Here is a 13,166-nt window from a genome sequence, read left to right as displayed (position 1 = left end):
GCTGAAAATGCAAGAAGATATTTGTAATGAAACAAGGAAACGAAGCACCGTTGACTGTCATAGCAGAAAAAAAATACTACTGTGGAAGTCAATGGTTCTCAAAAACGTTTCGGTTACAAACATGGCTAAAAATATCTTTTTGTTTACTAGTACAAATAAATTAATACAGATTTGAAACATGAGGGTGAGTACATAACAGAATTATCCTTTTTGGGTGAGTTATCGCTTTATTGTAATTTTAGCTGTCGATAGAAAAAAAACTCTTAAAACTCTGGGTAAAATAACAGGTTCTTGTTACATTGTGAGGATGCTTTTTTGCATCTGTGCTACCTAAATTGTGTGGACATTTAGAAGACCTGAACAAGATTTTCGAACCATAAATGGAATGAGGTAATAGAAAATCACAGATGGTCCTAAAAGAATGTTTTTCATGTTTGATCTGCTGAACTATGTTAAAAACTGTTGAAGGTGAATTAACAAGATTATACTTTAACCGGGATGTTTGGCATTACATATTAAAAGAAAAATTTAGTCTAAACCTACACTAATCTTGACGAACTATATAGTTGAAAAGCTCTAATGATGTAGTTGTCATATTTATCACAATTTTGCAAAAAGGTTTTCTAAAGTATTATGTTTTTTGTGAATATCCATATTTTTCTTTTGAAAATATCCTATAAACCGGAAATAATCTTCACAAACTATATATTGTTTGAAAGCTTTAAGAATGTAGTTTTAATATATCAAGGCCATTTGATAAAAGAAATTGTATAGTGACAGTCATTTTGTTTAATATCACTGACCATATAGGAATACATTCATAATTCATTCATATTTCTAGTATTCGTCAAATGAATCTGAATTTTTTTGTTGACAACCTACATATTATTAAGCTCTAAGAATGTATTTTATAGTAGAAGCTTGTGGCTTTGGGTGTAACCATTTTCTTTTTTTTTTTGTTAACTTCTTACACCCTGAAGCTATTTTGGGGATTTTCGCCTAGATTTGGCCTACCCAATTTCAAAAGCATCCCATACCCACATGCAGAGGTTTACATACAAAAGTTTGGTATCATTTTACAGGTAACCCTTTGAAATTACATAAAACACTGTTAAAAGTGCTCAACATGGTTGTATGTCATATCAGTCCTCTAATAAACACAAAAATAAATAGGCGCTTTTTGATGTTTTTTTCTAAAGTTTTTATTTGAAAGTATATAACTCTGGCCCTGGGTATCTCAGGTCCCTGCAGTCAGTTTTGTTTGATTCCAGCAATTGTCAGCTTACCGAGGAAAAAGGAATTTTTTCTCTATCATAATCTATGCAAAAGTTATTTTACTCCAACTGAAGGGAGGAATAATACCCTTTTTGTATACAATTTCTGCCTAAAAACATTTGAAGTGCTCCCATAACCACATACAGTGGAATAAATGCAATTTCTTTATATCATTTTAAAGAAAACCCTTTGAAGTTACATAAAAAGCTGCTGTTTGTGACAAATATTGTTATTTATGTTGTTTTTCATATGATGAAACACCAAATTTTCTTTTTTATGTTGTAAACACTGTCTTTGATAGTGTATAACTCTGGTTCTGTGTGCTCTAGCAGACTGCAGACAGTTCTGGTTGTTAGCAGCAGCAGACAGTAAACACCCAAAAAAAGAATGAACTCTTTAGCATGTCGCATTCAAAAGTTATTCTCATTTTACTAAAGGGTGTGAAAATAAATTTTTCATATAAATATTAATTTTTTGTTTTGCACATATAATAAATAGCAAGGGATTATATATGCACACAACCAAAGAAAATGCTGTGAATGGACTCATTGTTTAGAGTAGGACCTAAAATAAAAGATGGTGTATCATTTGTGGCTATATGTGCTATCTGAGGCAGTCCACACTCAAGTTTCCCATATGTTTACAAAAGACCATTTTTTACCTTATTATTCATTCAGCGATTGTTGGATATGTGTTGATAATAGAACAAAAATAATGCTGTAGTCTTATTCCCGAGAGTGAGAGCTTTCATTTGATATAAGACTTGCCCATGTTTGTCATTTTTAAAAAATATGAAATATGTAAATATTAAATGATATAATAAAATATTGGGGGGGTGATAGTGTAAATTAAGTGTAAATAACTTTCTTACAGTAAAAGATATGTCAAAGTGATGCATATCTGCAGAAAGTAGAGACTCTAAGCTTTCAAACAGTATCTCATGTGTGTTACTGGGGTCCATGACGGAGCATCAAAGATTAAAAGAATATTTTATATTAAGTCAAAATACGAAATTCTGGACCCGGGACAGGGTCCTCAGGGTTGAAGAGGTTAATATACTTTATTACTTTACTATTTTTTATATTCACAACTCCAAAAACGTAAAAAAACTTTATTTTTTATTTTGAACATGTAAATGCAATTACAAAATATAAATAATAGAGAAATAAAATCTCAATTTACATTAGGAATTTTTACATATGGTATGTACTCCTACCACTTTAAAACCCTACTTTACTCAATGTTTAAATTTATAATTTATAAATCTCCATATTCAAAAGTTCTACTTACATACATATATTAAACATACATTACATTATACACATAAGTTTAACACCCTAAATGCGTTGTCCCAGAATCCACCAGAGATGATTGTTGATGTTGTTTATTATTGAAACAACACATTTTAACACAACTGACACATAATGTGTTAAAAGCTTAATGCACAAAGATGTGTAAATCCTCTCTAAGCGTGTAATATGTTTGTACATTGCTTTTACTCATTATTCAGCTTATTCCACAATTTGACACCACTGACAGATAAACAAAAACTTTTCCTAATAACAAAAACTTTCCTTTTAAAAAAGACACTTTAACGTGTCTTCTTTAAAGAGAGACCAGGATTTTGCTTCTAAGCCAAAAGTTATTAATTTGAAGGTGCAAATCACCCCCCCCCCCAAAGTTAAAGGGTTAAAGTGTTTGTATAGGGTTTTTGTGTTAATCTTTTCAGTTAAACTTCTACACCCCTGCTTCACTTTTAATATATTCATTAGAGGTTAATCTATTTAATAGCATGTTTTCATGCACCTAAATATATGATATGATCTATACTGATATACCTGGTATATGCCAGCTAATAAATGTAGTCTTAATTTGGGGTTGTCTGTCTGCATTTGAAAGTGAATCTGCATCTAAACTAAAGTCATTTAAGGATGCCAAAGAAAACCAAAATGTATTTTACCAACAACAAAATTTTGGCCAGTGAAAATGCTGAGTGGCTAGTTACTTTTGAGAACAACCAGCCACTTTGGCTGGTGAGCAGAAAGTTAATGTCAAGCTCTAATTCTCAGAAAAGTTGGGTTCTGAGTTACTCCATTTGACCTGGTGAATATAACATACACCTAATAGCAAAAATAAATCAATAACAAACATTTTTCCTTCGGAAAAGTCATGAAGATAAATTTAGATTGCAGTTCAATTTAACACTTAAAAATTGTGACATCTTGTACCAACAGAATTGAGTAGGGACATTCATAGAAAGTGTAAAATAGGAAGCAGCGTTCGAATCGCTCTCGCGGTACTCTGATGTCACACGCTGATCGGTCTGCGCAGCTCTAAAAAATGTCGAACCTTTCTCATTTCAGTCATGGGAAAATAATGTAGTAGTAAGTAGGATAATTACGCAAAATACATATACACTAGTCAAAAACGTTTTTCAAAGTTGTCCTAAAAAAGAACGAGTATTGTTTAAAATTTTAGACAACTTTCATGAATGGTTAGATATAGGTTTGTTGCGTACGAGAGCTGAGTGTAATTATCTCGATTAGCTGCTAGGGGGCGGCACTAGAATGCTAATCATCTAAAAACTACCCGGCTTTCCAGATTTTCAAGATAAAATGTATAATAATACTGGGGTATACACAGGCGCAATCAAATATCAAAATGACTTCCAAGTCATTTAGCAGACACGTGCTACTGCAGCTTTAAAACACTGTATAAACCCTGCACGTGCTGCAATGTTTTTCTCTTGACAGCTGCAAGCTCGAGCCACATGCATGTTTAACAAAAGTGTTACGGGATCACTTGACCATTTCGTCCAGTCTACAGCACGGACGTCTCACGCTCATAACCAGCAAAATGAATTACTATATTTTGATTATTCAAATATTTTTACTTTCTCTATTTGGTGAGTAACTGCGTTCTTTCTAATATGATTGTATAATATATGAATATCTATTAAATAGACAACAAACACTTTAAAATTACCATGCATATTAACGCGTATTTAAAGTCAACTGTGTATAAAAAGAACAAACATTGCGGGGCAGAGTGCATACGTATACCTAATAATTGTTACCTCAGCAAGAGTATTTTGTCACCCAACGTTTTTTGAGACACTATAAACTTATTTTCAGACGGAGGTTGACAAAATGTTTAAATGCTGTTTATCTTTGCTGCTTACAAAGTTTATAACGCTTAAAAGCTTTTTAAAGTTATGTGGGTTACTGTAAGTGGTATGCGCACTACGCGTCCTTTTTGATTGACAGGTGCAAGTGCGCGGCCTGTCGGTTTCATTCAAGGGGTTTGTTTGTGGCCAATATATGTCATCTGTCGGTCAGTGGCCTGTAATCTGCTATTTCTGGTTAAATGTTTATATGACGTTTCTCTTGCATTTATACATGACCTCTTTTACATAAAAATATTGTAAAACACTGTAGTATATTATTGCAATTACCATGTTAATAGGCCTACTTCAGTTCAGTATACTATAGAATGCAAGTAAACAGAAAATCTAATAAATACTGTAATATTATTTATTTTACATTATGGTACGATTCAAAAACTAGTAATTGTACTATAGTAAATTCTAAATTAGTAAAAGTAAATGCTGTATAAAGTTTATGAAGGGTGAAATGATACTGTGCTGCCAGTTGGGGTCAAACTTAAACAGGAACTAGCACCTCCTTTGATTTCTCTATCTATATAACAGGTGTATCTGTTCATGACCTCACTCACCCACCTGTGAGATCTGTTTGACACAAACGAAATCAAATTATCAGTGCTTATTTCGTTTTTTTAATGGCCCTGTGTTATGATTTGCATGATGCGCAAAGAGATCTTACACTGTTAGAAAAAATGTTTAAAAACTGTACCTTTCTGTCGCTGGGGTGGTACCCTAAGGTTATGTTTTGTACCTTTACAGGTATACTAAACATAAAACAACGTTGTACTATACTAAGGACCTATAAAGGTTCAGTTTGTACCCCTAACATTAAACTGGTACAAAATTGTTCAAAAGGTACACAATAGGTCTTTAGGGTATAATATTTTACCTAAATAAGTACACCATTTCAATATGATGTACTCATAAAGGTAACTTTTGGGGGTACCACCCCAGTGACAGAAAAGGTACAGTTTTGTGTTGGGGGTAACGCATTACAAGTAACGTGCATTACGTAATAATATAACTTTTCTGAAGTAACGAGTAAAGTAACTTTACTTTATAAATGTACACATAAATATATCAGTTACTTTTTGTAAAAAGTAATGCGAGTTACTTTTCAGTTGAATTAATTTGATAAAAAAGGTACTGAATTAAACTGAACATAGTCATGTAGAATTACGCACTCTCATGCGTGCGCGCCTTAGTGGAAACAGTTTGAATCAGAATAAGAAAAAGTATCACAAAAGTAACTTAAAAGTAACATAAGTATTACTTTCCATAAAAAGTAACTAAGTATCGCAATTAGTTACTTTTTTAGGGAGTAACTTAATATTATAATGCATTACTTTTAAAAGTAACTTTCCTCAACACTGATAATTACATTTATTATCAAATTTGATATTGTTTTTGTAAAAACGGAGTACTGATGTATCACAAACTCCAGTCTTTGTGACTATGTATGTCCTTGTGTGTGTGCACAAGTGTCACATGCAGTTGTTAGTCTCCATCAGCTTTAATCCTGAGTGTGTTTCAGTATAGTGCGTGTTTGTGTGTGAGTAATAAGAGTGGGGTGATAACTTTTTCTCACATAGCAACTGAGCAGTGTCTGTGTTGCAGGACCAGGATTGTGCTCGTCAGATGAGACCAGATTAGTAAAGACTTTATTTACTGGATATAACAAGGTTGTTCGTCCGGTCAGCCATTTTAAAGATCCAGTAGTGGTAACTGTGGGACTACAACTCATCCAGCTCATCAGTGTGGTAAATTCTGTCTCTTTATATCCCCAGTATTGAATCATAGATATATAGTCAGTGCTGTGTTTACCATTTTGGGGGCCCTTGGAAAAGGATCTGGGCCCCCCATGCCCCAACATTGCCTTAGGTTTTCTTTTGAATTGCACAACGGTAATATTGAGTATGTGGGACAGGGATGGGACGATAAACGCAGATACACACTAATAATGCCCGATAACAATTCTGAATCGCAAAGCCGATAGCGGCATTTCAATTTAGTTTAATTCTGTAAAGATAAAGTAAATGTTTATTGTTAATTTAACTTTGTTGCTAGTAAATAACATGAGTTTAAATCTACAGTAAGTAACTGGCAAACATAACTACAGCTAATTGTTTACAGGGTTGCTAACACATGAACACATCTGCTATCCTACTCTTTTTATTTTTCTAACATCTTCCCTATCTTTTTAATTAACAGGATGAAGTGAATCAGATTGTCTCCAGTAATGTTCGACTAAAGCAGGTGTGGTTTCAGCTGGTGTTTGTGTTCCTGTTAGAGTAAAATCATAAAATGTCACAACTTGATCGGGATGTTTACTGTGGACGAGCAATCCAGATAAGTGGTTCTCAAATTTAGTTGTAAACACCCACAGATGGCCACTTTTTTGATGTCTAACATATTTAATCTGCCTGATTGTAAATATCAGCATATTAGCAGAAAGCCCAATGAGCAGATAAAGCACACATACATAGATAAGAAGTGCCATCGGCCCCATGGACCATAATTAAGATATACAGTGGCAAGAAAAGTATGTGAACCTTTTGGAAATTTCATAGTTTTCTGAATAAATTTGTCATAAAATGTGATCTTCATCTAAGTCAAGGGTATTGACAAACATAATGTATCTAAAAATAATAACAAAAAATTCTGATCGTTCATGTCTTTATTAAGAACAACCTAAAAAACTGATAGTGCTGCTTGTGGAAAAAGTATGTGAACCCTTGAGTTAATGACCTCAAAAAAGGTAATTGGAGTCAGGTTTAGTCAGGACACCACAAAGGAAGCCACTGCTTACTAAAATAACATTGCTACATGCCTGAAGTTTGCAAAAGAGCACATTGACACTCCACAGCGGTATTGACATAATGTTTTGTGGACTGATGAACTAAGATTGAACTATTTAGAAAAAAAACTCATCACTACATCTGGCGTATCATCCCAACTGTAAAGTATGGTGGAGGAAACATTATGATTTGGGCATGCTTTGCTGCATCAGGGCCAGCTTGCAATCATTGAGGGGAAGATGAATTCCCAAGTATATCAGACAATTCTTCAGGATAATGTGAGAATGTCTGTACGTCAGCTGAAACTGTGTAGAAGGTGGGTGATGCAACAGGACAGCGACCCAAAACACCGGAGAAAGTCCACAACAGAATGGCTTAAAAAAACGAAATCTGCCTTTTTGTTGGTCGACCAGTTATTAATTCTAAGGGTTCACTTAGTTTTTCCACTGCCATTTTGAATTTTGAATGAGTGTGTTCAGTAAAGACATGAAAGATCAAGGCCCGGTTCCCCGATAACGCTCACTCTTAGCGCGCTAAGAAAGATATATATACTCAAAAAGATATATCTTACCAAAGTTGTTTATGTTCCTAAGTGTGTTCCCGAAGTGTCCCTTAGGAAGCTTCTTAACACGCTGCCTCCAAGTTCGACGTAACAATGGCGCTGTCCCAAGTGAAGGTGCTGAATTATTTGCGATCGATCGCTCAGGGATCGGTTTTCCGCTTCTTGCGAAGGTGCATTACGGCGTTAAGAAAGACAACACGTTATATGCAAATGGAACATTACTCAAATTATTCCAGTAACATTTATTTTAACATAGTTTAAGTTATTTGTAAAATATAGACTATTAGAATTATTTTATATAGACTATTTTTTCTAAATAAATTATAAACGTAATGTGATGAAAACGCCATAAACATAGAGGGATCAGATTACATTTAATGATTTTTCATTTTTCAGAAAACCATTAAATTCCAAAAGGTTTATATATTTTGCTTGCTACTGTATGAATAAAAAAAAATTATGAAGACATTAAGAAAATAGAAAAATTAGGCACTCCTGATACATATATAAAAGCCTTTAATCAAAAATAGCTACATGCCATGGGCCTATTTTTTCTATTTTCTTAATGTTATTATAGGCCCTTTTTTGAAGAGCACCCTGGATTGTTTATACATTATTTATATAATTTTGACCCAGAGAAGCATTCCTTTTTCTTTTTTCTAAATTATGAAGACAGTCAAGAGACATACAGTGAGGAAAATAAGTATTTGAACACCCTGCTGTTTTGCAAGTTCTCCCACTTAGAAATCATGGAGGGGTCTGAAATTGTCATCGTAGGTGCATTTCCACTGTGAGAGACATAATCTAAAAAAAATCCAGAAATCACAATGTATGATTTTTTAAACTATTTATTTGTATGATACAGCTGCAAATAAGTATTTGAACACCTGTCTATCAGCTAGAATTCTGACCCTCTAAAAACCTGTTAGTCTGCCTTAAAAATGTCCACCTCCACTCCATTTATTATCCTAAATTAGATGCACCTGTTTGAGGTTGTTAGCTACATAAAGACACCTGTCCACCCCATACAATCAGTAAGAATCCAACTACCAACATGGCCAAGATCAAAGAGCTGTCCAAAGTAGTGATGGGCAGTCCGGCTCTTTCCATTGATTCGAGTCTTTCGGCTCAAGCTCCGGCTCTACATTTTAGTGATGGCAGTCCGGCTCTTTTCATAGATTCGGCTCTTCTGGCTCGGCTCCCTTAGAAGAGCCGGCTCCCCTGCCTGCGTCTGAAGATTCGGCTCTGCTCGTTCGCTACAAAGAATCAGCTCTTAGAGCCGGCGTTCGCGAACGACCCATCACTAGTCCAAAGACACTAGAGACAAAATTGTACACCTCCACAAGGCTGGAAAGGGCTTTGGGGAAATTGCCAAGCAGCTTGGTGAAAAAAGGTCCACTGTTGGAGCAGTCATTAGAAAATGGAAGAAGCTAAACATGACTGTCAATCTCCCTCGAACTGGGGCTCCATGCAAGATCTCACCTCGTAGGGTCTCAGTGATCCTAAGAAAGGTGGGAAATCAGCCCAGAACTACACAGGAGGAGCTGGTCAATGACCTGAAAAGAGCTGAGACCACAGTTTCCAAGCTTACTGTTGGTAATACACTAAGACGTCATGGTTTGAAATCATGCATGTCACGAAAGGTTCCCCTGCTTAAACCAGCACATGTCCAGGCCCATCTTAAGTTTGCCAATGACCATTTGGATGATCAGATGAGTCATGGGAGAAAGTTATGTGGTCAGATGGTCAGATGAGATCAAAATATAACTTTTTGGCCATAATTCCACTAAACGTGTTTGGAGGTAGAAGAATGATGAGTACCATCCCAAGAACACCATCCCTACTGTGAGCATGGGGGTGGTAGTATCATGCTTTGGGGGTGTTTTTCTGCACATGGGTCAGGGAGACTGCTTTGCATTAAGGAGAGGATGACTGGGGCCATGTATTGTGAGATTTTGGGAACAACCTCCTTCCCTCAGTTAGAGCATTGAATATGGGTTAAGGCTGGGTCTTCCAACATGACAATGACCCGAAGCACACAGCCAGGATAACAAAGGAGTGACCCTGTAAGGAGCATATCAAGGTTCTGGCGTGGCCTAGCCAGTCTCCAGACCTAAACCCAACAGAGAATCTTTGGAGGAGCTCAAACTCCGTTTTTCTCAGCAGCAGGCCAGAAACCTGACTAATCTAAAAAAGATCTGTGTGGAGGAGTGGGCCAAAATCCCTCCTGCAGTGTGTGCAAACCTGGTGAAAAACTACAGGTAACTTTTGCTTATTTGCAGCTGTGTCATACAAATAAATAGTTACAAAAATCATACATTGTGATTTCTGGATTTTTTTAGACTATGTCTCTCACAGTGGACATGCACCTACGATGACAATTTCAGACCCCTCCATGATTTCTAAGTGGGAGAACTTGCAAAATAGCAGGGTGTTCAAATACTTATTTTCCTCACTGTATACTTTGAGTTTTGTTACTCTCTCAAAATTCTTCATTTCTTTTCCCATGCTGTATTTAGCAATGGAAAGATGTGAATCTGCAATGGAATCCTGATGATTATGGTGGTATCAGAAAGATCCGAATTCCCTCCACTGACATCTGGAAACCTGATTTAGTTCTTTACAACAAGTATGTGCCTCTCTTTATAAGTTTGGGAATTTAAAAATGCATGTATCTCATTATATCTATACATGGGTGTGTATGTTCATGTGCGCACAGTGCTGATGGAGACTTCGCCATCGTCCACGAGACAAAGGTCTTGCTTGAGCACACAGGTATGATAACATGGACCCCTCCAGCCATCTTCAAGAGCTACTGTGAGATTGTGGTCCTTCACTTCCCTTTCGACCTGCAGAACTGCAGCATGAAACTTGGGACGTGGACCTACGATGGCAACCTGGTCATCATCAACCCGGTAAACTTGACATCACACCTGATCCTTGAATTCTATAATCACCCGTATGTATCTATTCTGAAGCATTCTTTGCACATTTGTGTCTGTAGGACAGTGATAGGCCCGATCTCAGTAACTTCATGGAGAGCGGAGAATGGGTGATGAAGGATTACAGGAGCTGGAAACACTGGGTGTATTATGCCTGCTGTCCGGATACGCCCTACCTAGACATCACCTATCACTTCCTCATGCTCCGCCTTCCACTCTACTTCATCGTAAACGTCATCATCCCCTGCATGCTGTTCTCCTTTCTCACTGGGCTTGTGTTCTACCTACCCACCGACTCTGGTAATCCAATGTGAATGGCCATGTTTAGGGATCATAATATTAAATATAAGGAGTAAACAACCACCCAGAACAACCTAAAAACCACATATAAACACCTGCCAACCTATCACAGCATCCTAGCATTGTGCACTTGATTTGCACAGATTAATTATAAATTGTAAAGATCTAGTAACTTTTACACGTGCTCCTATATGATGTGCCTTTGCCCTGACTCATGTGTTTACATGCAGGTGAGAAGATGACCCTCAGCATCTCCGTCCTGCTTTCTCTTACTGTCTTCTTGCTGGTTATTGTCGAGCTGATCCCCTCCACGTCCAGCGCCGTTCCACTTATTGGCAAATACATGCTCTTCACCATGATCTTTGTCATCGCTTCCATCATCATCACGGTGATTGTCATCAACACACATCATCGCTCGCCCAGCACACACACCATGCCAGCCTGGGTCCGCAAGGTATGTATGGAGTGTGCATAATTGAAAAAAAACCTTTTTGGATCCTTTATGTGCCCCTCATACTAGACTTGCATGTTGACCTTGTATCTCATCTTCTCGACAGATCTTCATAGACACCATTCCAAACCTGATGTTTTTCTCCACCATGAAGCGACCATCACAGGAACGCCAGGATAAGCGCCTCTATCTCACCGATTTTGACATCTCTGACATTTCAGGAAAACCAATGCCAGCTTCCGTCACCTACCACTCTCCCATAACCAAAAATCCAGACGTGCGTAGCGCCATCGAGGGTGTCAAATACATCGCTGACACCATGAAAAGCGACGAGGAGTCTAACAACGTGAGACCATTTCGTCCCTCTCCTTATCTGTCTCTGCTCTGCATATTTCCCCTGCATTACTCTCTCGCCTGACTAATTTTATTCAGCTTCCTCTTTACTTTCGTATTGTGTTTTTGTGTTTTACAGGCTGCTGAGGAGTGGAAGTTTGTCGCCATGGTGCTGGATCACATTCTTCTGTGCGTGTTCATGGCTGTGTGTATTATCGGCACACTTGGTGTGTTTGCCGGACGGCTGATTGAGCTCAGCATGCTGTGAGAGCACCAAGGCCCGGATGAAGCCACGGACCGGAGTGAAACTCCAGCCTTGTCTCGCGATTCTGCTGAGCTGTAGCAGAGGGGTTGCCTGCTCAGACCAGATGTTAATGGAACAGAGGGCTTAGTAAACAACCGGAAAATACTTTCCTGTACTGCTCTTGTACATTATTTCTGTATTACAGTTGCTGCATTACTCCCTCCAAGTTTGTCGGTATACTGTATGCATATTTATGCCTTAAAGGTGACATGTTTGATTTTATTTTATTTATTATAAATAATCTCCACTATCTAAACAATACAATGTTCAGCTTGACAATGTTTTAAGTTTGGGAAAATGAATTCTGTTTGAATAACAATTATTATTTTCTTTTTGGTGACATTACAGCACAGTTATAAAATGTGTGAGGCATTATTTATGTGTGACATCACTTATATTTTATTTAGATATGAAATTTTATTTGTTAGAAAATTTTCCAGTGTTTCAATGTTGGCTGTCACCGATTTTAGTCAGTGGTTTCCGTTGTTTGGTAATCTGAAGGGGGATTAGGTCATTTGGAAAACTTTTTGACATTGAGATGACAGTCAGTTTATCTGGGATCACCCCACTTGAATGGATAAACATTTAGAAAATCAAATGAATATGTATTTGGTTGTTTGGTTTGTAAAAACAGCACATTTAAAAAAAATAACTACGGTAAATAAAAAAAATTAATAGAATGTTTTTCTCACACTTTGTGTCCTTTTTTGTACAGAACAGATTGCTACAAATAATGATTCAAGTTTAGTTTAAGAGGTGTTTATGAATAATCAAACAGGTGTAAAAAATATAATAGCTAAAAATAATATTTATGCATTTCTTATACACGCACACACTTTCTTTCATCAGCAGTACAGTGCACGTGAATCAGTTTAAATTTCACGCGTCTGTTTTTCCACACATGTAAGTTACAATGAGCTCGGCTTTCTGTCACACACTGTACACACATGACAGATGTGTCAGTCTCTCTCTGTCTCTCTCACACACACACACACACACACACACACACACACACACACACACACACACACACACACA

The 13,166-nt window shown here is 36.8% G+C and overlaps 1 protein-coding gene across 1 annotated transcript; it reads left to right on the top strand.

The window, feature by feature from the left end:
* Window positions 1-4,021: 4,021 nt before the first annotated feature.
* On the top strand, window positions 4,022-12,815 carry chrna1 (cholinergic receptor, nicotinic, alpha 1 (muscle)). Its single transcript, XM_065240254.2, has 9 exons — window positions 4,022-4,180; window positions 6,056-6,198; window positions 6,650-6,694; window positions 10,318-10,427; window positions 10,518-10,713; window positions 10,803-11,040; window positions 11,271-11,494; window positions 11,598-11,837; window positions 11,964-12,815. The coding sequence occupies exons 1-9, from the start codon at window positions 4,132-4,134 to the stop codon at window positions 12,090-12,092; spliced, it is 1,374 nt and encodes a 457-aa protein (XP_065096326.1). The 5' UTR covers window positions 4,022-4,131; the 3' UTR covers window positions 12,093-12,815.
* Window positions 12,816-13,166: the final 351 nt, after the last annotated feature.

The sequence above is a fragment of the Paramisgurnus dabryanus genome, chromosome 7 (assembly GCF_030506205.2).
Source record: "Paramisgurnus dabryanus chromosome 7, PD_genome_1.1, whole genome shotgun sequence".
In the NCBI taxonomy this organism is placed as follows: Eukaryota; Metazoa; Chordata; class Actinopteri; order Cypriniformes; family Cobitidae; genus Paramisgurnus; species Paramisgurnus dabryanus.
This window is presented reverse-complemented; position numbering and strand designations above follow the sequence as displayed.